A 26,659-nucleotide genomic window follows, 5' to 3' on the forward strand; every position below is an offset into this window, starting at 1 on the left:
TGTGGCTGCTCTGGCCTCTCCCTCTTCCACTGGCCCCAGCCTTGTCCTGCCCATCCCTGTCTGCAGTGGCTGGGAAGGGAGAGCCTGCTAGACAGAAAGACCAGACAGACGGAGCCGGATCTGCAGTCAGCTCTATGCCCTGAGCTCCAGGTTCCTCTTACCCGCCTGTGCTACCTCCCTGGGGTCTCTCCTATCTTGCTTCTAGTCTGAAGACCACTCCTGGGTGTTGGGATCAGAGGAAACAAAACAAAACAACAACAAAAGGATTCAGTCCTTCCCATTTTCCTTATCAGGCGAAGCCTGTGGAGTGGTTTGCCCTGGGTTGTAACTCTCACAGAGTTGGAGTTGGCCTGGAATCCAGGCCCTCTTCACTGACTCATCTGGCCTCTCTGTAAGGTAGTTCACTCTCTGTAGTGAATGACAGGACTGTGGCCAGGGCCCATGTCACAGGGACTTGGAGCCCCCTGCCCTTTGGATTTCGTGTGGCAGTGTACATGTTCATGTGTGAGGCATGCCACGTATCAGGGGGGAGGGCGGCTGTTACCCAAAGGCTCATTCCTTCCTCCTCGACCTGCCTTCCCTAGCAACCAGCTCTGGTCCCCTGCTCTGCCATTATCACGGTTTCTTTTCTTTCTCTCTCTCTCTTTCTTTCTTAAAAAAGTGGGGTGTTTTTTTTTTCTTTAGTGTTGTTGTTTTCTGTTTGTTTGTCTTTTGGATTTCAAAAAATTTATGTGTCTGAGTGTTTTGCTTAAATGTAGGTATGTATGATGTATATGCACCGTACGGTGCCCACAGAAAACAGAAGAGGGCTCCAGATCCCCTGGAGCCACCAAACCAGCCCAGCCCTGGGAGGTGTGTGTGTGTGTGTGTGTGTGCTGGAGATGGATTTAGGGCCTATGGATGGTTGTGAGCCACTGTGTGGATTCTGGGTCCTCTGCAAGAGCAACCCGCTGAGCCATCTCTCCAGCTCCATTTTTTTTTTCTGTTATTATTATTTTTTTAATTTTAAGATTTACTACTTTTATTTCTTACGTATGGCTGTTTTGCCCGCATGCATGTCTGTGTACCATATGCAGACCTGAGGCCAGGAGAGGGTGTCTGATCCCTTGGAACTGGAGTTACTGACAGTTATAAGCTACCATGTGGGTGCTGGGAACCCAACACTGATCCTTTGCAGGAGCAGCAGGTACTTTTAACTTCTGAGCCATCTCTCCAGCCCCAACCATTCCCTTTTCTATTCCTGTTGTCACATCCTTATCATTCTTAATCTCCTCCATAAAAGTTGACTGCTTTTCACATCCTCAGATTCGTCCGCTCTTACCCTCTTTTTTTAAATCTTTTTTTTAAAGATTTGTTTAATATATATATATATATGAGTGTTCTATCTGCGTTTACATCTGCCAGATGAGGGAATCAGTTCACATTATAGATGGTTGTGAGCCACCATGTAGACGCCAGGAATTGAACTCATGACCTTTGGAAGAACAGACAGTGCTGTTAACTGCTGAGCCATCTCTCCAGCCCCTAACCCTCTTTCTCAAATGGAGTTTTATGGAGCACAGTATTATGTTGTCTCAAAGCTTCAAACTTGCTGAAAAAAAAAAAAAATCAGCATTTATCCTAAGCCATGAAGGAAATTCCCCTTTTGTGCCAGGCTCTGAGTAATAACAGCTTTGGCAGTTTGCACAGACAATTAACAATTCCTTGTAATATTAAACACGGGACCTTACAGTTGTTATTTATTAGCAGTACAAATTATTGATATTGTAGGATACTTAACATCTGGCAATAACACTTGCCAATACTTCTGATATTAATAGGAATGTAGTATGAATTTAGCCACCAAACCAGCCCCGGGAGGTGTGTGTGTGTGCGTGCGTGTGAGTGTGTGTGTGTGTGTGTGTGTGCGCGCGCGCGCGCGTGCGCGCGCGCGTGCTAGGGATGGATTTAGGGCCTTGTTTATGCTGGGTAAGCACTCTACCACTGAATTACACCTCAAGCCCCCTCCCCCCATTTATTCCTCTTGGCTTGCTCATGTTGGAAACCCGCCACTCTGATGGCGGGACTTGGGAGAAGAGATGGGCAATTGGTAGCCAACCCTAGTAAGGGATGGCAGTCGGAAGGCAGGGTCTTACTCAAAGGGGCAGAGAAAGTGGGGCCTTGCAATGGGAGCCAGGAATCTGGATTATGGTGCTCTGCCTCCCAGTGCCCCTCGTCTCGTGGCTTTTTTTTTCTCACCCCTAAACCTATAGGGTGTGGTATACTGTCTTTGGGGTCAGTCCCAAGGGATGGATCAGAATGGATCTAGAGCTGGGTGGTGGTGCACGCATAGAGGTGGGAGGGTCAGAAGTGCAAGGCCAGCCTCAGTGAGATAGTGAGTTTGAGGCCAGCCAGCCTGGGCTAAATGAAACCCCATTTTAAACAAGACAAAACAGCCCTGGGAACCCTTTACAGCCTGAAGCATCTTTACAGGCACGGCCTCCCGAATCTTCATGGCTTCTCTTTCCCTAAGTTCAATCACCAGGGAGCCAACCAATGTTTAGGAGGGGCCTGTATGATACACCCTCCTCCCGTTGGTAGCAGAGCCAGGATGGGCAGCTGAAAGAGACCAGATGAGAGTCAGTTGTGAGGGGCTGAGGGTCGGGCCCCAAACAGGGTAGAAAATTAGATTTGGCTTGCCTCCCGGTTTTGGCTGGGTGGGTAAATATTCAAGAAAGTGAGATTAGAAGGGACTCTGGAGTGGAGGGCGTGGGGGGGGGGGCTGCTAAGAGACACAGGGCCATCATCTTGTATAGGATCCCACCCTCCCTCACTAACTCCTGCCTGCCATCCCATCAGACAGGCTGACTACCTACATTCGGTGAACAGACTCGGAGGGGTCAGTCCGTGGGTCTAACCCACCTTTTTAGTTCACCCACCTAAAAAGCAAAAGAGTCTGAACCGGAGTTCGGTGAACTTGACTCTCAAACTCTCAAGCTTTTTCACTTAGTGTTAAGTGGGTTTGGAACGCCAGGCTGTGGGACCCGGACTACAAAGTGTTAAAGAACCTTGGCCCTTGTTCCCTCCTCCCTCCTCCCTCCTCCCTCGCCTCTCCCCAGGCTCTTCCGGCCCAGCTCTTGCAACACCACCCCCGCCACTCTCCCTTCCCCTCCTACCTCCTCTCCCCTCTCAGTTTTAATTTTCTACAAGTTTCCCCAACTCTGGCTCCTGATCGGGCCTTCTGGGTTCGAGGTCCTGGAGGACCCGTACCCGGATCTCTGTCTACCTCTGACTTTCAGCTTCTCTAACCTGGCCCAGGCTGCCATCGCCCGGGCCACCTGGTCCGCCCGTCTTACTTCATTCACCGGCTCACCAGCGCTGCCAGTTGCTGCCCTGTCTCCAGCCCCAATGGGGGAGTGAGAGGCCACTGCCGGCCGGACATGGGTCTCCCCACCGTGCCTGGCCTGCTGCTGTCACTGGTGAGACGGGGGACACAGGAGGGAAGGATGGGATGCTGTCAAGGAGTGGGCTGGCACGAGTGGGCTTGTACTAGGGGGGAGGTAGAAGCAGGGAGCTTCTCTGCCTCAGTTTGCCCCAGGCTTGCTGTGGCTTACCTGGGTTGCCTTGAGATGAGGAAGGGAGAAATCTGAGTGGGAGATTTACCGCAGGCCAAGCTGCCAAGCCCGGGGCCTGACAGCTAAGGTGGCAGGTCCTAGAGTGTGCTGGGCTGTGGGGCCAGCTGCTGGGCCAGTGGAATTGGGCAGAGCAGCCCCGTTTCTCTGGCAGAAGTTGAACAGCATGGGTCAGGCTGTTGGAAGACTGAGTCGAAGAAGATCAGTTGGTGGGAAAAGTTTGGGATAGTGTGCTTGGGAGTGAACCAGAAATGGCTAAAGCTTGGCAGCCCTTCCGTCCCTGACTTCTCCCTGAGATAGCTTTTGCCCTGTCTGCTTCCAGACAGGAGGCCTCCACTGGCCTATCCTTTCTTGGCAGCTAGCACCTCTTTTACCTAGGCAGAGTCTCCTCTAGCCCTCTCCCCACAGACCTAAAAGTCAATCTCAGTGTTTGCTAATTCCAGAGGTAAAATTGGGGAAGTTGGTAGCGGTTTGTTTTCGTCACTGGAAAATGTACTTTTCTCTGGCTTTGGCCTTGTCCTCGTGTTTCCTTGTTTCTCTCTATGTGCCTATAATCATTCTGTGAAGATCCCTCAGAGCTTCCCTGGCTGTCTGCGTGGGCTTTACAACCTGGGAAGTGTCTCTGAGTCCTGGCCCACCATTATCCCTGAGACCTGCGTCTTTCTCCATGCCCTTTCTCTCTCCCATTCTTCTTTTCCTGTCAATGTCCATAGTCTTCTAGGGCTCCTTTCTGCCTGTTCCCTTCCCTCGTCCTCTAGTTCTCGTTCTAAACCGGTGTTTCCAGAACCCTGTACTACTCCAGTCTGTCTGGTCTTGGGTCTTTGTTGGTGTGTGTGTGTGTGTGTGTGTGTGTGTGTGTGTGTTTGTTTGTTTGTTTTGAGACAGGGTCTCTCCGTGTAGCCTTGGCTATCCTGGACTGATCCGCCTGCCTCTGCTGGGATTACAGGCATGTGCCACCATGCTGGCTGGCTGTCTTGCTGCTTTTCATTCTCCCTCTCCTGACTCCCAGTCTCATTTCACGAACCCCGTCAAGACTTCCGCGTCTGGCTCTGCAACCATCCTCCAGCTCCCCCACCCACTTAATTCTTTTCTCTTTTGGAGTTGATTACCTGTATTTAGGGCTCAGCCTGGCACTCTTACCCACATGAACTTGGGCATGTGATACGACACCCTTGTGCCTTTGTTTATTTCCAAAATGTCTATAACTATTGCTATCTCATAGTTGTTATTTTAAGATTGAATATATGCATGTGTTTTTATTCCATTTATTAATCTCCTGCTCTGTGCTAGGCCCTACTTCAGGTGCTAGGATTAGAGAATGAAGTCCTGAGGTCAAGTTGATAGTCTTGAAGGGGAATAGTATGCAACAAATAGCAAGGAGCAATGACTGCTTAAGCTTCCCTTTTCTAATCTCTAAGAGTATTAGTAGTCATTACTCAATGGCTGCCAGTGTTTGATTGAGGAAAAAATGGCCTGGATAGGCAGAGGAGAGATCTTGATCCGGTTGTGGAGGTCCAGGTGGAGATGGGGTACTATGAACGGAAGGACAACCAGAAGACAGGGGACACAGAAGGCTGGTGAAGTCTACATAGAGCTGTCCATGGCTTTGTCAGTACTGAGCGTAGTTCCTAGGAGGTGTATGAGTGAGGAGGAGGTGCTGGGGTCATGAGGGAGCGATGTATGTGGCCAACCAGACTTTGCTATTCCTAAAGAGTTTAAATATAGGAGTCAAAATGGCTTTAGAACACCCTGGCGGAAAAGGCATGCCAAGGCTTTGTGGCACACTGTCCTGGAGGCAGAACTGGGGGAGGGGGTTGGGCCATAGGCTTGCTTAATGGCCTTTGCCTGTCTGCTGGGCTGAGCTTGCCTGCATAGACTCGAAGACTCACAGTGTGTTATCTTTGGCTAGGGAGCCAAAGATAACACAGAACAGTGTGAGCTATGCCCCACCCATCTTGGCATCTCTAGCTCCCGTGCAGGACCTGGAAAGGAGACCTTGACCCTTGACTAATGGCTTAATCAATTAAGGAACAAGAGACTGATCAGAGAGGAATGAAGGGGGGCACATAGAAAAGAGGAGTTTCTGGCATGCAAAGCTAGGAAGGAGGGAGGGCAGAGGAGTTGGGAGCCTGGGTTGGAGAGATGGAGAGATGGGATTTTGTGTTGAAGGTGGTGGTTACTGGAGCTGAACTCCTCAGCTGGGAGTGGAATGGCAGTGTTGAAGAATGTGGCAAAGAGAGAACAGGCACTCTGGGGTGTGTGAAAAAGAGTCTTGAGCCAGTCATGGTGGTGCATGCCTGTTATCCTAGAACTTGGGAAATGGAGGCAGGAGCTCAGGCCAGTTTTAGCTACATAGAGAACTTGAGGCTAGCCTGGACTACATAAGACCATGTCTTTAAAAATACCAAAGAGAGAGAGATAGAGAGAGAGAGAGAGAAAAGAATCGTGTATAAGGACTCAGGTAGAGGCCTTTTATTTTCCCTTCCTCTGCCTTCCTTCCTTCTTTCTTTCCTTCATTCCTACCTTCCCTCCTTCCTTCTTTCTTTTGCTGTTGTCCAAGCATCTATTCTGCCCAGACTATGTCCCAAATAACAGTGAGTTCTCTCTGACATGTGTGCTCATGGGAGAATTTTATCCATGGAAATGATGTTTGAAGCCAGACCCCGGAGGCGCAGAGGGAGACTCACACCCTAGTGATACAAGTTGAAGCCTGAATGCAGATAAGAAAAAAAAAATGTAGGTAGCTTCAGCCCCAGCAGACATTTGAGATAGGCACATCACTTGAGCCAGAAAGTTGACGTCAGCCTGAGCAACGTAGTGAGGCCCTGAGACCCCGCTGTGGAGTAGAAAGGCAGAAGGTCATTGCAATAATCAATAGTCCAGGTGTGGGGCAATCAGAGGACATGAGGTAGGGTGGAGAGATTCCAAGAGAAGGACTGACATGTCTCTGAGGACCTTGGCAGAGTTTGCAGCTTTGGTAGCAAGAAGTTGGTGGTGTGGCATCTAGGTGAGGAGACTGGTGAGCTCACTTGGGGGGCAGGTCAGGCAGGTCGGTGACTGGCCGTGTGGAAGTGTGCTTGAACTGACTGGGGTAGCAGTTCTCAGCCTTTTCTTCTAGCTGATTCCCGCTGCACTGGCTCCTCGGCCAGACTCAGGAATGGACAACACAGGGCAGAACAGTCGTAGGGCTTCGTGCACGAGTGTGCCTTCGTGTGGAAATGGGTGAACAGTTTTGAATGTCTCCCATAGCCAAGTACGGCTCTGTGGCCGGGGCGGGGGGGCTGCTACTTCCCTACACCCTTGAAGGTGTCACTGGTTCGATCTGGCTCCATCAAATCAATCTGTTCCTCCAGTTCTGCAAGCCTGGCTCTGGGTGACCAAGGCAGGCTCTGATCTCTTAGCTCAGAAGCGTTTGTGGTCTGTCTGGGGAGATCGTATCTACTCATTTGAAATAACTAGCTTCTGATAAGAGCCCAGAGGGGATATGGGCAGTTCGTGTTATTCAGCACCAACAGGTGACTGGATGGATATCCAAGGAGCTTGGGTGGGGAACCGTGAGTCATCGTCGGGGGGCTTTGTGGGTGGAAGGTCGGATTGTGGCGGAGTTCTCAGTGGAGGCCACACCGATGAGCTCTTCACCCCGGAGGTCTTGACATTAAGTGGAACAAACACATTTTTACATAATGAACACATCAGTGCGGGGGACGGGCCTGGTGAGTGGGTCCCCAAAAGGTGGCTGGGTCAAGGTTTGACCACAGGGTCCATCTCGGCTTCTCTGCCCTATTCGGCAGCCCCAGCACAGGAAGTCACACCTTAAGGCCTCCCCAGGCGGAAGCTGAGAGGTAGTTAGATGCCTTGCCTCCTCCTCAACCATCTCTCTTCAGGCACCCCCCAGCTTCCTGTCCCTCCTCTGCTCCAGGCAAAGGCATTCAGGTTTGGGCCAGGACCCTGGACCTGGCTTCCCTGTGCTGTCATTTGCCTCATAATGCAATTGCTGGTAGAGCTAGTGGGTGCCTGCACATGGTGCCTACTGACAGACTCTGAGGCTCCCAGAATCCCTGGGGCATGTGAGATATAGTGCTGGTTTGTGTCCCTCTCCATCTCTTTGTTTGTGGATTTTGTTTTGTTTTGTTTTGGGCAGGGTTTCCCTGTGGAGCCCTAACTGTCCTAGAACTCTCTTTATAGACCAGGCTGGCCTCGAACTCAATGATCTGCCTGCTTCTGCCTCTGGGATTAATGCCCTCCATCTCTTCTGACCTTAAGAGGGCTGCGGATTTTGCTCTGTGGCCACGAGGCTTGGGGGAGTGGCTTGAAAGCCTCAGAGCTGGGTTTCTTAAGGATTGTCTTGGGAGCCCCCAAACCCAATGCAACTGGCCAGAAGCGGGCAGGCTGTGGGAATATTGTGAACTAGGCTGGGAGGGCAGCCTGGGCTTGATTCTTGCTGGAACTGGGGAGTGTCAGGGGGCTGTCGGGGAAGCCCAGGGAGCTAGGGAGCAGGGATCCTGGGATAGGGTTTATCAGCTGAAGACTGTTGTTTAACTCTGAGGTGGTATCCGGGCTAGTCCCAGTCTAAAACGGAAGGAAGGATGTCGGGGAAGAGAGGGGGCTGGTCCTCTGGGAGGAGTCTGCTGACCTGATGGGGGAAGCCAAGGGTCAGGAAGACTTCCCTTTGGGATGGAATGGAAGAGGGAGGCATTTCTCCGAAATCTGTGGGCCCAGTGGGACAGGGGTCCATTGCCTGGCTCTTTTAAGGGGAAAGGATAAAGGGCCCTGACTGGGGATGGGGGGAGGAGAGGCTGCTCACTATGGAGAGAACAGATGGGGTTCCATTTGCTGGCTGGCCTTTTCTTTCTGCTGACTCACACAGCCCTTGAAGAGCTGGGGAAGCTGCAGTTCCCTGTCCACTGTCCTACATGCCCTCCCTCCCTGGCCTTAGTCACTGGGGCAGGGCGGAGCTGCTGGGAAAAGATTTCCCTTTCCCGGATTTGGCTTAACCCCCAGAGTTCTGGAAAGGGAGGAACACGTGCCCAGAGAGTCCTCACTCCTTCTCTGGAGGCTCTGTCACTGGCTGAGACCCTCCCTTCAAGGCTGTACTTGGCTCAGAGCCCACCTCTACCTCTTCCTGAGGCTTCCTGCCTCCGTCTGTTGGCTTTGCTTCAAGTTCTCAGATGGGGTTGGAAGGGACCATTGACCTTAGGTGCTCCAAGCATTTCTTCTTCGGGGAAAGGAACTATGCTTTCGTGATTGGGAAGTTCTTATCATAACTAACCCTTCCTGTCACCCTGGAAGCCTTCTGCGCTCTGTCTGTCTGTGAGTGTGTGTGTGCGCGCGTGTGTGTATAGGGGCTGTACCCCCTGCCTGAGAGATTGCTGCTGTTCTTCTGCGTGTGGCTTCTCAGCTCTATGACCGAGGCTTCCTGACCCGTGCAGCTGCTGTTGCCACAGTAGCTCACTTGGGGTGCAATCTCCTTCTAAGAGAGCTGTGGAGGCTGCAGGCAGCTGTGAGTCTAGGCAGCTCCGGACCGTGACCTGGTTGGTTTGCTGCTTCTGCATCTGTAATGTGCCACGATGACATCCTTTCTATTGACATGTAGTGGTTCATAGCAGGGGGTGGGGCAGGGGGTGAAAGAATGAAGGCTTGAGGGAAACCCAAAACTGGGAGAGATCAAAGAGCAAGGTCTAAACTGAAGCTTTCTCCACACCTGTTTACACACAGGAAAACCACTTAGCTGATATAGCTGCTCTGAGCGTCGCCAAGGTTATAAAACCAGCCTTCTAGAATGCGCTGCTTGGCCCAGGGCTTTGGGACTCCTGGTACATCCTCAGTTCCTGATTTGCTGGTCATCTCGAGGCAGGTCACCAACCCCTGGCTGGGTCTAGTACATGATCCACTTGTCTCTCGGCTCAGCCCTAAGCCTCGTCAGCTGCCTTCCCTCTCCATTTGTCCTTGTCAGCCAGAGGTGTAGTGTCAGTTCAGCTGTGGAAGGCATGGATGCGAGGGTAGATTGCCGAGCAAGGCTTGAAATAAATATTTAGAATACTTGACCGGGTGTGTGGCGCAGGGCATGTGTGAGGTCCTTGGTTTTATTCCCAGCTCCTCCCCTCCCTCGACGCACACGTTTGTGAACACGTTATCACGAATCACAATGGTGCTTGCAGGATCGTCATCCACTTGTGTCCCCATCAGATTTTTGTGTATAGGTACCCACGGGTGTGTCACTGTGCATGGAGGTCAGAGGTCAACCTCAGGTGTTCCCCTCAGATACCATTCACCTCATGTTCTGAGACAGGATCATTTTCTGGGACCAGGGCTCTCACTGGTCCAGCTAGGCTAGGCTGGCCAGAGAGCTTCGGGGATCTAGCTGCCTGTCTCCTCTCCATTCCTGGGATTCCAAACCCATGCTGCTGTGCTGGGCTTTTTATGTGGCTGGTGGGGAGTGATCTCAGCTTCTCATGATGGCACAGCAGGCACTTTCCATCTTCATAGCCGCCCTCCCTATAGCTCGATCCCCACCCCCACCCATAGCACTTTTTATTAGTGTAAGGGAACCAAAGCTTTGCAGGTCCTAACGGCTCTCCTCGGAAGTGTCCACAGACGGGCACACCGTGAATCCCGCACCCAGGCATAGAGATGCCTACCCCGCTGTAGGACCATCAGTTGGAAGAACTGGCTGTAACTGAAGCAGCCTGCTACTTCTGCCTAAAGATGTTTCCTCACAGGGCAGGGGCCATCTCAGTGGTTCTGTGTAAGACCCCAAGTTCCACAGTGGCCTCAGTCTGAGGCTCAGGAGGGATTCAAAATGCTGCTGCCTCTAAGGCCTCACCCCTGACAGTGTTTCCTCTTTCTGGTTCTTCCCTCAGGTGCTCCTGGCCCTGTTGGTGGGGATCCACCCCTTGGGGGTCACTGGACTGGTCCCTTCTCTTGGGGACCGGGAGAAGAGGGATAGTTCGTGTCCCCAGGGAAAGTATGCCCACCCTCTGAATAATTCCGTCTGCTGTACCAAGTGCCACAAAGGTAAGAAAGAGTGGGCACAGAGAGTCCCCTTGAGGCTTCCTTTGCTTATTTCTGATGGTCCCGAACCTCGGTTCCTGGGAGTCCCGCCCTTTTTAAAAAAAGAATATTTATTTTTATTGTTCACACCATACTCTGCCTACATGTATGCCTGCACACCAGAAGAGGGCACCAGACCTCATTATAGATGGTTAATGAGCCACCACATGGTTGCTGGGAATTGAACTTAAGACCTTTGGAAGAACAGCCAGTGTTCTTAACCTCTGAGCCATCTCTCCAGGCCCCTGGGAGTCCCCTTTACTTTGCTGTTCCCCTTGGACTTGGGTTTTGTCCTTCAGCTCTCTACTGCAGCCTAATCCTGGCCCATTTCACAGGAACCTACTTGGTGAGTGACTGTCCAAGCCCAGGGCGGGAAACAGTGTGCAAGGATTGTGATAAAGGCACTTTTACGGCTTCCCAGAACCACCTCAGACAGTGCCTCAGCTGCAGGACATGTCGAGAAGGCAAGCCTTGGGAGTGGGCAAGGGGTGTGGAAGGTGCAGGGTCTGAGGAGGTATGTGAGCTCGCCCGTGTGTGGATGTGGATGTTTGCAAGGGGTCGGGATTTCAGTCTGCTCGTGGGGTTGGTGAGAACATGTATGGTCATGCAAGTCTGGGCCTGTGCATTTATGTTACGAAGAGGTTTGTGTGGGAGAAGGGATGCGAGACTCATGTACCGTTCCCTTTCCTCTTCAGAAATGTCCCAGGTGGAGATTTCTCCCTGCAGAGCGGACAGGGACACTCTGTGTGGCTGTAAGGAGAACCAGTACCGGGACTACTTGGGTGAAAAGCTCTTCCGGTGCAGGAACTGCAGCCCCTGCTTCAACGGCACTGTGACTATCCCCTGTGAGCATCACTTACCCGATCCGGGCCCCCTCCCCTCCTCAGGAGTGTCCTGCCTCTCAGGTGGAAGGTTTCCACTTCTGTCCCCCTCCCATCCTCAGGAGGCAACATCTCTGCTCCCCGTTCTCTGGTCTGTGGGTATGAGCTCCTGGAGGCTGCCTGTGTCCTGCCCTTCTTCCTCACTCTGGCCCTCGGGCGGCAGGCACGCTCTCTTAGTCTTACTGTTTTCTCCCAGGTAAGGAGAATCAGGACACCGTGTGTGACTGCCACGCGGGATTCTTCCTAAGAGGAAATGAGTGTGTCTCCTGCAGCCAGTGAGTACCTGTGGACAGGTTGGGGACCTGGGGTGATTGAGCAGCTGTGGCTGAGAGGCCCCTAGCGGGATCTCATCCTACAGCTGGATGAGAAGAAGACTCTGACAACAAGGCATCAGACAGTCCTTTCTCTATCTCCAGTACCTCTGGGGCCAGGCAAGGTGGCTTAGCGCTTAGCAAGTTAAGCACTTGCAGCAAAAGCCTGGCCGCCTGAGTTCAGTCTCTGGAACCCAGGTAAAGGTGAAAGGAGAACATAGCTGTTCCACAAGGACATCCTCGAACCTTCACGCATGCGCTGTAGCGTGCAGGCCTCTGCAGTGCTGGGCAGAGGTGGAGAGGAAGGGTGTGGAGTGAGGTCAAAGGCAAGCCCCCAGGGACCTAACTCTTTCTAGGCCCCATGTCCCAGAACTTTGGGCATCAAGCCTTCAACACATGGATCCCGGCAGGACGTTTCAGATCCAAACCATAGGCCTCTCGGTGCAAGAAGCCCACCATCAAACACAGTGATAAACTCAGTCCACGGAGGGCTGCCATCTACCATGCACACACCATGTCAGGACTAAGGACTTGACCCAAGAAATCAGAGGTCGCATGAGCTCCATGGCATGCTGGGCCATAAAAGTGAAATGGCTTGTTTGTGTCCTGTTACTAGTCAAGGACTGGAATGGAACTTTCACTCTGACCATAAATGCCTTTAAATTTTGTTTTTAAAATATTGATTGTGAAATCCAGGCTCTTTGCATGATATTCATGGAGCCATAATAACCTCAGCCCCATAACCATTTTATTTATTTATTTTTAATTGTTTTTGTTTTTCCAGACAGGGTTTCTCTGTGTAGCTTTGACTGTCCTGGACTCACTTTGTAGACCAGACTGGCCTCGGAACTCACAGCAGTTTGTTTTCCTCTGCTTCCTGAGTGCTGGGATTAAAGGCATTTGCTACCACACCTGTCATTTTATTTTATTTTATTTTATTGTATTGTATTTTATTTTATTATTTTGTTTTGTTTTGTTTTGTTTTGTTTTATTTTATTTTATTTTATTTTATTTTATTTTATTTTATTTTTTACTCAGGGTTTCACTGTGTACCCACTGTGTAGACAAGTTTGGCCTTGAACTCATAGAAATCTGCCTGCCTTAACCTCTTGAGTTCTGGGATGTGCCGCCATACCTGACATTTAAAAAAAAAAATACTTTTAAAAAATTATTTTTATTTCATGTGTATGAGTGTTTTGCCAGCATGTATATGTTTGTACTGTGTACATGCCTGTGTGCATGCCTGGTACCCTCAGAGGCCAGAAGAGGGCATCAGATCCCCAGAACTGGAGCTACAGATAGTCTTGAGCAGTCTGGTGGCTATTTTAAACTTATCAGCATTATAGTCTTGCCCTTTCTCTCCCTTTCCCCTTCCTTTCCTCTCTACCCTCTTTCTTGACACGGTCTCTTGTCACCCAGGCTGACCCCTGACCTTGCTGTGTAGCCAAGGGTGACCTTGAACTTATCCTCTTGCCACTACCTCCCAAGTGCTGAGGTTACAGGTATATGGTTCCACTCCTGGCTGTCAACAGCCTTTCCAGGATCCCTTCCTCAACCTGTGAAATAAAATGGTTGTATGGTGGACTGTTACCATTCTTCTGCAGCCGTTCTCAAGGAGGGTTAAATTCCATTATATGAAGAGATGGCAAAAAAACAAACAAACAAACAAACAAACAAACAAACAAACAAACCAAAAAACAGTTGCAAAGAACTTCAGGATGTCAGGATTCACCAATGCCGTCTCTTCTTTCAGTTGCAAGAAAAATGAGGAGTGTATGAAGTTGTGCCTACCTCTGTCTGCAAATGTCACAAACCCCCAGGACTCAGGTGAGGCGGCCTGGCCTGGTGCCCATGCTCACTAGCTGGCTGTGACTCCCTAGCCTCCCTCCACACTCCTCTCCCTCTCTCCGCCTTCCCCAGCCCTCACTCTCTACCGCTGCCTCACACTGATCACCCTCTCTTCTGTCTGCAGGTACCGCAGTGCTGTTGCCTCTGGTTATCTTCCTTGGACTTTGCCTTTCATTCTTTATCTTCATCAACCTAATATGCCGATATCGCCGGTGGAAGCCCAATGTCTACTCCATCAGTGAGTGTGGCCTTTCGGGGATAGAGGGTGTTGGTGGGGATGTAGGAGGGGATGGGGTGAGCAGGATGGAGATGAGGAGTGGTCCCTTTGTTCATGGCTACGGACTGGGCATAGAGTGGCCCTGGGTGGTGGGAGGGAAGCCATATTGTATCAGTACTTCTCTTGTCCCCTGGGGCCACAGAGACCCTGAGGCATGATACCGCAAGTCCCCAAGGCCAGGGCTGAGAGGGAAGTGAAATTCATGATGCTTTGTTTCTTTTTTCTCAGTTTGTGGGAATTCAGCTCCTGTCAAAGAGGTAAGAGGAAAACTACTCCGACTTCCCCGACTGTTCCTTTCCCACTCCTGATACCCAGATTGCTTGAAAAGGGGGTGGTGGGCTCCCTTAGTTCCTCTATCCCCACCCCCATAAAGAGTAAAGAGCCTGAAGCCTCTTTTTCTTCCCCTACTAATGCTTTGCTTTCCCTCTTTCAGGTGGAGGTTGAAGGAATTGTTACTAAGCCCCTAACTCCAGCCCCTACCTCAACCTTGAGCCCCACCCCTGGCATCAACTCCGTTCTGGCCTTCAGCCCCACCCCAGGCTTCGGTCCCATCTCCAGTACCCCCAGTCCCACCTTCAGCCCTAGTAACTGGCCCAACTTCACCACGGTCATGCCACCTATAAGGGAGGTGGTCCCAACCCAGGTTGCTGACCCTCTCCTCTATGCATCCGCATCCACCACCCCGGTTCCGGTCCCCACCCCTGTTCCGAAATGGGAAGACTCCGTCCACCCGCGTCATCCTGACAGTGAGTTTGGGCTCCTGGGGCGGGGGGGGGGACATTACTCCTGGAGGGGATCGGGCAGGGCTGCCGCTGGAGGCTCACGGTCCTTGCCCCCAGTTGCAGACCCTGCTACACTGTATGCGGTGGTGGACGGCGTGCCTCCGACCCGCTGGAGGGAGTTTATGCGGTTCCTGGGGCTGAGTGAGCACGAGATCGAGAGGCTGGAGCTACAGAACGTGCGCTGCCTGCGCGAGGCTCACTACAGCATGCTGGAAACCTGGCGACAACGCAGGCCGCGCCACGAGGCCACGCTGGACGAAGTGGGACGCGTGCTTTGCCACATGGACCTGCCGGGCTGCCTGGAGAACATCCTGGAAAAGCTGGGAAGCCCCGCCTCCTCGTCCGCGCCCCGCCCCCTGCGATGAGGCCACACCCCCGCCTCAGGGGAGGGACCTGAAGGACAGCCCTTGCTGGGTGCCCTGCTTCCCCGCAGACCTCCTCTTTGGGTGAAAAGGAGGCAGGACCCTCAAAGGAGCAGGCTCGAGCTGGCAGCCACTTCCTTGGTGCTACCCCCTCGGTTGTACAGCAGCTTTTCTCAGCTGCCGAGGGCAGCCCCCAGAGCGGCCACTTGTGCGTGGCAGCGAGATGTGCCTGCCATCTGCCGGCTGAGGGTGCCAAAAACCAAAATAGGTGATTGTAGAAAGGGACGCTATATCTCATGCCCACTTGGGAGGCAAGGCTTCTCATGGCCTCCCCAGTTTTTTCCTGGGCCTTTTTTCACAGTAGATAAGCAATCCTTGTATCAATTATATCACACTAATGGAAACTCAGCCTCCTTTTGCTCCCTGCCTGGATGAACAGCTGAACTGTCTAGGTAGGGGCGAGCACAGAACAGTGAGGTCTCCACCTGGAGCCCGTGAGCTCTTGTAAATACACTAAAATTCTAAAAATGACCTCTGACCCTGGAAAGAGTGGTCTGTGGATAGGAGAGGCTGGGCAGAGCCCAGGATCTGAAGAGGAGCGTGGAAAGTCCAGCCATCCTGTTAGCCATGCGGCTAACAGAGTAGACCGCATCGCGACCCTATGGGTGCTCGTGCTTCTTGCTTCCCACTCCCATCCCGTGCTAACCAAACAGCCATGTTTCTGGGCAGTTTTATGTGGGGCTCAGGGGTGTGTCCCCGTCTTGACCTCCGGAGTCCTCAGAGCAGGAGGAGGGGGCCTGGGTCGGGGGGCTTGTTTTGAAGCGGATCCTTGAGGTAGACTCCAGGGGGAGGGTGGTGGCCAGCACTCTTGGGGAGACAGTTCCTCTAGAGGATGTACCAGGAGGCCTCAGCATTGCTCACACTTCTCTGCAAAGCAAAAAGACAAATAGGATCGATGTCCAGCAAGGAGCGGGCTGACGGTAAAGCTGAGTCCCGTCCCGTCCCCCCCCCCACCGTGTTGGTCCCTGCTCTGCACAGCCTGCCTCTTGGAACAGCCCCTCACTCCGTACCGCCCCTCTGCACCCTAGTTTCTGCACTTACGATGTGGACAGGGGTGTGTCCAGTTGTATGACGTGGGTGCCCCTCATTCTCTGCAGCTGAGCTCGTGTCAGCCTCCGGGGCTTGCCTTCCCCGGGTTCCGAGGCACCCTCAATCCTTTGGCTGGCCAGCTCCTCCCTTATCTCCCTGAGCATGTCCTCAGCCCGCAGGGGGCGGGGGCGGAGTCCAGGGGACAAAGGCCTCTGATCTTCGTCTGAGGACTCCCAGGGGCTTTCCCCAGCCGAGTCAGTGTGGGTGGGAGAGTGGGGGCGCGGACTGCGACTCTGCGCCCGGTTTAGGGTTTCTACCACCACGCTCCCCGGGGTGGAGGCCTCATCTTCCTCCTCCGACCAGGTCGGTGGGGCTGTCCTGGGTAGACTGCCTCCTCTTAAGATCCCGTCGGGAAATTCTGGGGCACTCCGTCGCTGGGGAGCTTGGGGGTCAGGAGGCTGCGGGCGCAAAGGAACGTCTCTGAGTTCCAGGGTGGAGAAGGTGAGACGAGGGTCCCTCCGGAGAGCTTTGGTCCGAAGCCTGCTCAGGGGGGAATGAGAGTTCTTGGGGGAGCTTGGAATCAGGGTGCTGTAGCCAGAGTCTGAGGCATCGTCGGTCACGGAGGCGGCATCTTCATCTGTATCTTCAGTCACCACCAGGCGGGGGATGACGGAGAACTCCAAAGTCCTATGGTTAATAGCAGAAAGTCAGACCCGGACACCGAGGAGCAAATCAAAGCTAGGAAATCTCCCCTATCACTCCGTCCCGAAACGTCCCCTCCTCCAAACTTACGGTCCTGTCTCTTTACATGACAGCTAGAATTGTGCTCTACAGAAGACTTCTCTTATACAGTGCCTGTGCTGAAATTAGGACAGTGTGCAAGGCCGTCAAATCTATGAAGCGCCCCCACTTAAAAAGGAAAAAAGACCTTGAGCTAAGCTGAGTATGGTTCCTCAGGAGGAGTGCTGTGAGTTCGAGGTCAGCCCGAGCCGCAGGCCTCAAAACCACACAGAAAAATAAAAAAGAGCTTGGGCTGCCTCGAGCACCTGGTTCAGACCTGGTATCAAGCAGCAGCTTGTCCCATATTTGCTGAGCGGGCACAGGGATGGATTCTTCTCTCTAAAAGTGTGTTACTAAGCATATATATGAATATATATATATATATATATATTGCTGCGTCCTGGAAGCTCTCACATTCTGAGAATCATACCTACCTTCGCTCTGGAGCCTGCTCCTCACAGGAAACTCACACACCACGTTTCTGTTTCCTCTGCCCTGTGCCGGCCCTGTGCCACCCATCCCTTCACACAGTGACTACCAACCTAGTCCCGCTCCCAGCTGCAGCTCGTCTTCCCGTCTTCCTGTACCACGCCTTGGTCCCCTGAGGCTCTATGGCCTCTTCTTAGCCTTTTGAATTTCTTCTCCCTCCTCCCACCCTCGGCCCCTCCTTTGACGGCGCACTGGAGTCTTACCTCTCCTCAGCACTGCTCTGAGAGTCCTCCTGGGAAGGAGTGGAGGGCCTGGTGCTGGGGGACTCCCTGCCCTGGTTGCGGTAGATGGCCAGGAGCTCCCTCTTCTGTTGAACATACTCCTCGGCCTTCAGCTTCTGCAGAGTGGCCTGCAGAGGGACTTCCATTATGATGAGCCCTCATTTATAGAGCACTTGCTGTATGCTGGGTACCGTGCTAAGGGCTTTACCTGCGGTATTTTAATCCTCCTAGCCCCTTCCGGGACACAGGTGTTTATGCTTTTTTTTTTTTTTTTTACTACGGAGAAAGGGGAACTAGAAGGCTAGTGGCCACCACAGGATTCTTACAGGAAGGGATATGGTGGCAGCAAGCTACAGAGCTGGTGCTGGAGGTGACTGGCACAGACAGAAAGTCCCCTTTCCTCCTCTGTCATGTCCCTACATTTCTTGCCTCCAGGGAAGCCCAGGGATGCTCCTCTTTTAGGAGGCCTTCCTTGACTGGGATGACAGTGCCTCGAGGGTTCTTAACCGTACTGGTCTTTCGGGCTGCTCTTGTGAGCACATTCCTCTCTTATCACCTCGGCCTCCATTCTGAGGGTGGAAGGAATAGGGGCATGCTTGTCCTAGACTGAGGACTCTTCTGTCCCTTTAAGACGGGAGTGAAAGGAAAGCTGTCCTAAGATGAAAGAGAAAACGGCAGACACACCTTTGGGTCAGAGTAAAGCAGTGACATCTGAGAGATGGCTTATGGGGTGCTTTGTCACATGCCGTCACCCTACAGTATGGAAAGCATGGCCGTGAGCTCAGTTCACAGACCCAAAGACTAGCCTTGGATGCAGCTTCTTGCCAAGGAAGCGCCGGTAGAGAAGAGAGCTTTTAAAGTCCTAGTTCAGGGACTGCAAGCTCTGGAAAGGCAGCCTTGAAGGGCCTTGAGTTACCACAGGAGGCTGGGGAAGACGGAAGAGCCTGAGGAGACACAGGATGGGGGGTAGGAGGAGGCTTGGCATGAGGGAACATAGAAGTGGCTGCTATGGGCAGAGTGGACATCAATATTCATAGGCGTGGCTAAGAAAATACTGAAGTGCTCTTCAGCTGATAGAGAAATGACTACAGGCTAGGCATAGTCCCAACATTTGGATCGAGGTGGATCCACCTGAGGCACTTGGATCTGAGTTAGAGGCCAATCTAGTCTACATAGAAAGTTCCAGACCAGCCAGAGCTAAATGGTTTCTCATCTCAGAAAATAGGAAAGGAAGGAAGGAGGGAGGAAAGGAAGGAAGGAAGGAAGGAAGGAAGGAAGGAAGGAAGGAAGGAGAGGCTGTAGCTAGAGACTTCTATCCCCCACTCCAGGCATGCCCGCCTCAGTGGAAGCCAAGGAGCTATATCGGGACACAGCATGGGGACCTCGGGTGTCCCCCAACCCCATACAACACTCTGTACTGACTGACGCTATGTTAGCCGAATGGCTCCATAGTTATACATTCCCATTAGCAAGGGGAATGTGAGCCAGCAGCCCTGGGGCTCCCAGGCTCCTCAAAGCTTCTGTAGGTGCACGGGGGCGGCTGGGTCAGGATGAGACACCCTGAAGGAGGGTTGGGCAGGCATAGAAAAATGATATCAAGTGGACAGAGCTCCTTTCCCTGAGTTCCCAGTCACTGGACTGGAACAGAGGAAGAGACACGGGGGCAGGAAGCTAGCACACGCTAGTGCACAGGGCCGGTTCTTATGTCCCCTTCCCCCTCCCCAGGCCTCATCTTTCAGCTCAGCATGAAGTGAGGCAAAGGAATGGTATGTCTGTTACCGGGAGACGCCATGCCTTTTGCCCCACATGCCCCAAGTTCAAGTTTGTGATGGGATGTCCAGGATTAGCACTGTCATGTGGAAGCAAAGAATATGGAAAGAGGGAGTCTTTCAGGGACACCTGATGAAAGCTCTCCACTAAGCTCGCCCCTTGTCCCTCTCCAGAAAGAGCAGGAGTTGGGGATCTAGGGGGGAGGGGGAATCTCTGTTGCTTGTCTACAGCAAGGAGAGACAAGGTGGCCAAGATGGGAAAGGTGGAGCTAGAGTGTGGTAACCCACAAAGCTGAAGAAAGGTGTCTGTGGGGGGGCTCCCAAGCAAGAATCCCCAAGAGAGAACCGCTCCTCTCTCTGCAGTTCCTTGGGCACAGCACATTCACCCACTGGCTCCCCAGTACTGGAGGACAAGGGAAGGTGGTCCTTGTCTCTCAGCTGCCAACAGCAAAGCCTTCTCCCAGCTCTGCACCCTCTGCCACTCCTTCCTCCTCTTTCCTCCTTCCTCCTCCTCTCTTTCTTCCTCTCCTCTCCTTCCTCCTCCTCTCTCTTCTTTTCTCCGCCCCCCCCTTCTTTATTTTTTGTGATACTGGGTCTTTCCTCACAGCTCAGCTCCGGAACTTGCCATATAGCCCAGGCTAGCCCTGAACTCAAGACCCTCCTGCCTCAGCTTTCTGGGTCCTGGGATTCTAGGAGTGCTCAGCTAGCTCACCCCTTTCTTAGAAGCGGAACAATGACACACCCTTGTGGTGTGCCCATGAAGCACAAGGCCCCACACCACGCCAGTGGCTTCCCAGATGGAGGGCAGGCTCAGAAAGGTGAGTAACTTGCCAAGAACACAGGGTGGGGTCTGGGCTTTTCTCTAAATCTTGCTTTAGTCTTCAATTGGCTCTACTTTCATTTCTTGGCCTCTACCTCTGAGGGTTCTTCCTGTTCCCCTCATCAGTTCCTTCTCCTCTTCCCAGCCACTAAGTCCCCCCACCCCCCACCCACAAACTCATTCTCTGTTCAAGCATGAGCCACCTCTGTAAACCCTTAAGGAAGATGCCTCACTGACATTTCTGCAAGAGGAAGTAGAATAAGTCTGAGCCTGGGCAGTGAAGGGACCCCTTCGTTTGTGTGTGTGTGTGTGTGTGTGTGAGTGTGTGTGTGTGTGTTTGTGTGTGTATTTCAGGCTTTGAGTGGCTGGGAGCCACACTACAAGTTTGGCTATAGAGCGTAAGTACCATTTGTCACCCTGCAGAGACTATCAGGGGCTGTTATTTTGCATGTGAACACCAGCTGGTTTTACTGGTTCCCAGAAGTTTCAGAAGGAGAACGTGGGAGGAGGGTTGTTCTAAGATTGGGAACCAAAGGAAGAGAGGAAATTTTAGAGGATCAGGTTGCTAAAGGAGAGTTTACAAGTGTGGCAATGCAAACACAATTATATATACCCACACACAAATAAATGAATGCATAAATAGATAAATAAATAAGTAAATAGGTGTACATATTACTCCCTGGGGCAGGGGGTGGAGTTCAGGGATCAGGTACTTTCCCAGTACAGAAAGACACTGGGTTTGATCCTCAGCTCTGCCAACATGACTTTAAAGAGTCTAACTCAAATCTCCATCTCTTTTTGTCATTCTGCTCCCAGGTTGACTGACAGTCTGGAGAAAGCCAGCTCTGAAACATAAGCCCCAGAGGCTCCAAAGGTGACCTTAGTTGGGAAAGGTTCTCTGTGAAGATGGAAAAGATGTGATGGTCTGAGACGGGCTCCTTCCTGCGTTTCAGGTGGATTCTGAAGCAGATGGTCTGGTGTCTTCATAATGAAGGGAGGGAAAATTGGACACCAGTATACAGAAGGGAAAGCCAGAGGTGGGGGCAGGGTTGCTGTTCCAGGTTAAGGACCACTGAAGCCATCGGTATCTGGAAGAGTAACTTCCAGGAAACTTAGCTCTGTCAAGACCTTGATTTTGAACTTGTAGCCTCCAAAAGTGTGAAGTGTGAGGGACTCCATTTCTGGATTTTTTTTTTTTTTTTTTTTTTTTTGGTTGGTTTTATGTGGAATGGTTGCTCAGTCAGCTCCGGGGTCTTGCTCCTCCAATCACGAGCTCTCCCACGGAGCTACACCCTAGCCCAATTGCTGTAACTTTAAGCCGCTGAATTTGTACCAACTAAAGCAGCTTGACTGATGTCTCTCTTTTTCGAACGCCTACTTTTACAGCATAAATCCACTTACATCACTGTCCTGTATAGACCTCCCTGGCTCCGTACTGTCTACGGGACAAAGTTCAAGTTTCTAGCACAGCCCTCAGAGATGGGCTTGATCCCGTGGTACTGCCTCCTGGACTCACTTCTGTGGCATCCACTCTTACACTTCATGCCCTGGCAATGTCGAGCAAACACCCTGCTCTCTCCTGCGCCTACACACTTTGGTGCACACACCCATGCAGTCCTATGCATACGTAACACACGTAACACACACACATACACACACACACACACAGCGGCAGTGGGAGAAAGTGTGGTGGGCAGGGTAAGAGGACATGGTCTCTGCTGAACTCCACATGTTTCTAGGACCTTAGACCCTGTTACTTGCCTCTAAAGTGAGAGACGGGGCCAACCTGACGGCCTCCCAGCTCAGCGGTTCTCTCAACACTCACGACTGTATTCCTGTCTCTGAATTTTTGTATTTAGAGTTTCCTCCTTCCTGCTTTGTTCCCCTGATAGACTCCGCTGTCACCCCCAGCGCTCCATCGCCAGCTCTGCAGCAATGGCTTCTCCTCCCCCTGATCGCTCTCAGCACCACTACTTTTCCTGCAGACAGGGAGGACAGAAGACACGCCCCTTTCTCTGCCGCTGTCTTCTGCATTCTTCTGTTATTTGTACTGATTACTCTAATGAGCTGCAGCACAGATTCCTGGAGGGCAGGAATGGTGTTTTCATTCTTTTCTGATTCCTTGGCACCTAGCCCTAGTGCCCATCCCCTGAAGGCCCATCCCCAGAAAGCACTCACAGGTATCTGGACAGAAGACAAAGTTTAGGAATCCACAGCTGAGTGGGAACAAACCATTAGTGTGTAGCGCATCTTGGCCTGTCTCAGTAGCTAGCTCAGTAGCTGGCCACAGGCTTTCTTAGACTCTGTCCTCCTCCAGGAGGTACCCGACGTGCTGATGGTCAAGTCTGCACCAGCCCAGGTTCTCTGCCCTCCTTCGCCCCTCGGTGACATCAGTCCTGAGCTCCAAGAGTGCAAGCTCACCCCTCTCCAAGCCTGGCTGCCACCTACCTGGGCCTGCTGGGTCTTCTCCAGCCACCGGGCACGCTCTGTTGAACTGGGACAGTGCACAGTGAGGGCACTGGCGACACACTGGAATTCAGTGAGGTGGATCAGCAGGAAGCTGTCTGCACGGAGAAGAAGCTCTGCTTTAAGGGCCTTATCTGACCCCAATCCCTACCCTCCCTCCTCTGGAAAAGAGACGTACTGGGGTCTCGCAGTGGTTGGCACACAAGCTTCTCCAGCATGAGAGGGGGACGGATGACCTTGGCTCTGTCCGCCTTGCGTTGAGGCTTGGTTACCAGGAGCACGTCAGAGAAGAGGAACAGGTAGACATCTATCTGCAGGCAGGTAGAGGTGCAGGAGAAAGAGGGAGGATCAGCCTGAGCCAGGGGCGGGGCTGCTCAGGGGTTGATGCCTGTGAGCATAGGGGCAAGGGCAGAACTGTGCAGTGCTCAGCTGGGAGGGCATCAGCTTGGTCCCATCTCTTGTTCATAGGTAGGGAACAGGGCTGGCTCAAGGTCATACACACAACTATCACTCGGGCAGGTCCAGAACAATGTCCTCTTGCCCAGCCCAACACATTATCCTCCATTGCTACCTCGTGTGTGTTGTGTATCCTGTGTGTGTTGTGTAGTGTGTGTGTGTGCGCTATGTGTGTGAGTGTGTGGATGTTTGCGCCAGTGTGCCCATGTGCAGGAGGGAACTCTACCCTTAATCCTGGGGCTACAGATGCAAGCAGCCATGCCCAGGTGTTTTTTGTTTTGTTTTGTTTTTCTTCTTCTTCAAACATTTATTTTATTTTAGTGATGTGTATCTGTGTTGGGGTGTATACGTGTGAGTGGAAGTGCCCAAAGAGGCCAGAGGAGAGTTTTAGATCACCCTCCGAAGCTAGAGTTACAGGTAGTGTTAAACCATCTGACAGAGGGTGCTGGGAATTAAACCTGGGTCTTCTGAAAGGCCAGCAAGTTGAGTTACCTCTCCAGCCCCTAGGCTCAGTTTCTTATGTAGGTTTTGAGAATTTAAACTTAGTTCTCATGACTTTTTTTTTTTTTTTTTAATGTTTAGGGTCAGTTTGGTAAACCACCACTTTTGTTTCTCCTTTAAAGTTCTATTTATTTTTACTTTATGTGTATGGATGTTTTTCCTCCACGTATGTGTCTGTGGACCACATGTGTGCAGTGCCTGAGGAAGCCAGAGGAGATGTCAGATCCTCAAGCTGGAGTCATAGACAGTTGTCAGCTGCCATGTGGGTGATGGGAACTGAACCTGGGTCCTCTGCAAGGGCAGCCAGTGCCCTTACTTGCTGAGCCATCTATCTCTCCATCCCCCGGTCCTCACACCTAAAGAGCAAATTGGCCCACCAATCACCTCCCCCAGCCCTAGTTCCGGCTTGTTTGCCTCTCACCCCTCGTCCTTCTATGTCCCCTTCTCCTCCTCCTCCTCCTCGCACAGCACTCTCACCTTCCCTTCTCTGCCTTCTTTCACTCGCACGGGTCCTTCCAGCAGTAGTTGCCTCATGTGCTCAGGGGCAACCCCTAGGATGGGGGTCATTAGATCCAGGGTAGAAAAGGGACGCAGGTTCTAAGGAAACAGACGAGAAGCAGGAGGGGGATCAGGGTGCCGTGTAGGCATGTCTCTCCATCCCAACCCACCGTGGCTGTTCGTGCTGCCACCAGCCCATCCTTCCTGTACCCAGAGCCACAGCAAACACCCCCATGTCCCTTCTGCTTTCCTCGTTCCTCCCACAGGAAGGAATGATGAGCACCCCCAGAGGTGGCACTCAGTGACTGAGTGTGTTGGCCTCCGTCCTCTCCCTGCCAGGCTTCTCCTTCCCTGGCACCTGGCATTGTTGGAACTCACCTTCTCCACTTCCTCGCTGGAGGGCTCTAGCACCTCGTAGGGTCCTATGCGCTGGGCCGCAGCCACCAAGCTCTCCTGCTCTTCACCCTGGCGGACCTGCCTATTTATGTGTCTCAGGAAGGACTCCACAGCTGCAATCTTGGGGAGGGAGAAGCAGAAGGAGGCGCGGCTGAGCCCAGCTTACCCACCCAACGGCAGCCGCCATAGCGCTTTAAAGTAGGTCTAGTCAGTCAGCACTGCATGAGGACTGAGACCTTCAGGGAGCTCTAAAGACCAGTTCTTACCCCTCACCCACCAGATCCCACCACACCAGGGCCCTAGAGACACCTGAGTACCTACCATGGCATTCAGGGCCTCTTGGGCTCGGGGCTCGGGGCTTCTCTTGAGCACAGCCTGCAGCAACAGTGGGTACTTGGTGATGCGCTGGTGAGGTTTAATGAGCAAGTCGCCCAGGGTCTGTTTTCCGGAGCGCTTGTGCTTCTCACACCACTGCAGGGGAGGTGGGCGGAGCTCAGGAGCCTGCAGGGACACGCCCCTCCCCCGCCCCTCCAGTGACCGCCTCAGCCTTGCACCCCACTGAACTCTATCCATGACCCGGCTTTGCAACGGCGCCCCTCCAGCCTCTGTGTTCCACGGCACCCCACCTGCACAAAAGCGTGGAACAGAGGGTTCGTGTCTCGCTGCTCCCGGGCATACGCCATGGTCCGCTTTACTCGCAGGCAGTACTGGACATAAGGCTGGAACCGCTGGCCAAACTGGAGGAACAAAATATAGGGCAGGTAAGAGAGGGTCATGAACTTCACTCTGGCTGCAGAACGTGGCTGCAGGCTGAGGAGAGAGCCGCACACCGCCCCCCAGTCGAAGCCCTTGCCAGCCTGTATCTCCCAGGACACCTCCCACAGACAGGCCCCTCATTCTGGGCTGCAGAGAGGAGCAGACACCCCGAGTCTCGGACCCTGGCTGCCCCTGGAGCTCATTCTGTCCATCGCACTGCCTGCGCCTGCTCCTCTGGACTCATTCTCCCGCCATCAATAATTCAACCCAAGTGTTTTCGGGACACTTGGGCTCCTGTTTCTACGACCTGAAAATTGCCCGGAAGCCCTACTCTGAAAGAAGGCGCTGCCAAAGGCTCCCAGGAAACTGGCCCTAGCTTTGTACCCCATTCCAACCTTTCCTACTGGCCCAGAAACACAAAGAAAAAAAGTCTAGCCCTCTCTCACACACACACACTCAGCGCCCCTGTGGCCTTTCACCAACTGCCCTCTCCCTAACCAAGTCCTCCCAGGATCTCCTTACTTAGACATCATTTTTTTTTTTTTAAGTATTTCGAACTAGGGTTTCTTTGTGTAGCCTTGGCTGCTCTAGACTCACTTTGTAGACCTGGCCGGCCTTGAACACAGAGAGATCCATCTGCCTCTGCTCCCCAGAGTGCTGGAGTTACATGCACCGTGTCTGGAACATCATTCTTTAAGAAACTTTTTTTTTTTTTAAGATTTATTATTTATTTTATGTGTGTGAATGTTTCGTCTGCGTGGGTGTCTATGTACCGTCTCTGGTTCTCTTAGAGGTCAAGTCAGGTCCTCTTGAACCCGCTACAGATGGTTGTGAGCCACCACGTAGGTGCTGGGAGACAAACCCGGGTCCTCTGCAAGAGCAGCAAGTGTTCTTGACTCTCCCCAGACAGCCCTCGAGCCCTTTAGACTTCGTTCTTGTGCTTAGCTGCCTGCCAGTGGGTCTCCGAGAAATAATTAATATCTTACAGCTGCCAAGGGGCGCACACTTGTTATTACAGCACTCGGGAAGCCAAGGCTGGGAGAGCTAGAATTTGAAGCTAGTCTGGGCAACATCACCAGACCTGTCTTAAAAAAAAAAAAAAAAGCCCTGTAGAGGTCATGTACTCTTTTAATCCCAGCCCTCAGGAGGCAGAGGCTAGGGGAGCAGTCTGAAGCCAGCCTGGTCTACAGAGTAAGCTCCAGGACAACCAGGGCTACATAGGAGACCCTGTCCCTAAAAACATAGATAGATAGATAGATAGATAGATAGATAGATAGATAGATAGATAGATAGATA

General features: G+C 52.3%; 2 protein-coding genes across 2 annotated transcripts in view; one reads left to right on the top strand and one right to left on the bottom strand.

Moving 5' to 3' along the window:
• The first annotated feature begins 3,154 nt into the window (after positions 1-3,154).
• Positions 3,155-15,653, top strand: Tnfrsf1a (TNF receptor superfamily member 1A). Its single transcript, XM_055609389.1, has 10 exons — positions 3,155-3,458; positions 10,472-10,625; positions 10,997-11,125; positions 11,357-11,506; positions 11,739-11,817; positions 13,607-13,680; positions 13,826-13,939; positions 14,207-14,235; positions 14,412-14,724; positions 14,818-15,653. Exons 1-10 carry the CDS (start codon positions 3,420-3,422, stop codon positions 15,123-15,125), a joined length of 1,389 nt encoding a protein of 462 aa, XP_055465364.1. The 5' UTR covers positions 3,155-3,419; the 3' UTR covers positions 15,126-15,653.
• A 129-nt stretch (positions 15,654-15,782) lies between these two features.
• Positions 15,783-26,659, bottom strand: part of Plekhg6 (pleckstrin homology and RhoGEF domain containing G6) — a 17,561-nt gene continuing 6,684 nt past the window's right edge. Inside the window, exons 8-16 of the mRNA XM_055609387.1 lie at positions 25,234-25,344; positions 24,929-25,078; positions 24,590-24,727; positions 24,191-24,310; positions 22,935-23,067; positions 22,739-22,854; positions 17,684-17,829; positions 16,224-16,898; positions 15,783-16,049 (exon numbers count right to left, since the gene is read on the bottom strand). Of these exons, the coding sequence (XP_055465362.1) occupies positions 16,040-16,049; positions 16,224-16,898; positions 17,684-17,829; positions 22,739-22,854; positions 22,935-23,067; positions 24,191-24,310; positions 24,590-24,727; positions 24,929-25,078; positions 25,234-25,344 (1,599 nt within the window). The 3' untranslated portion in view covers positions 15,783-16,039. The remainder of the gene's footprint in view (positions 16,050-16,223; positions 16,899-17,683; positions 17,830-22,738; positions 22,855-22,934; positions 23,068-24,190; positions 24,311-24,589; positions 24,728-24,928; positions 25,079-25,233; positions 25,345-26,659) is intronic.

This window comes from Psammomys obesus, unplaced genomic scaffold (assembly GCF_907164565.1).
Source record: "Psammomys obesus unplaced genomic scaffold, mPsaObe1.curated_primary_1811, whole genome shotgun sequence".
NCBI classification, from domain to species: domain Eukaryota; kingdom Metazoa; phylum Chordata; class Mammalia; order Rodentia; family Muridae; genus Psammomys; species Psammomys obesus.

What these genes read in the sequence shown, in the direction of transcription:
- Tnfrsf1a (XM_055609389.1), top strand. Translation starts at nt 3,420, where the DNA reads ATGGGTCTCCCCACCGTGCCTGGCCTGCTGCTGTCACTG. An exon ending in CTGGCCTGCTGCTGTCACTG is followed by an intron (nt 3,459 to 10,471) that starts GTGAGACGGGGG and finishes TTCTTCCCTCAG; the next exon opens with GTGCTCCTGGCCCTGTTGGT. An exon ending in CTGTACCAAGTGCCACAAAG is followed by an intron (nt 10,626 to 10,996) that starts GTAAGAAAGAGT and finishes CCCATTTCACAG; the next exon opens with GAACCTACTTGGTGAGTGAC.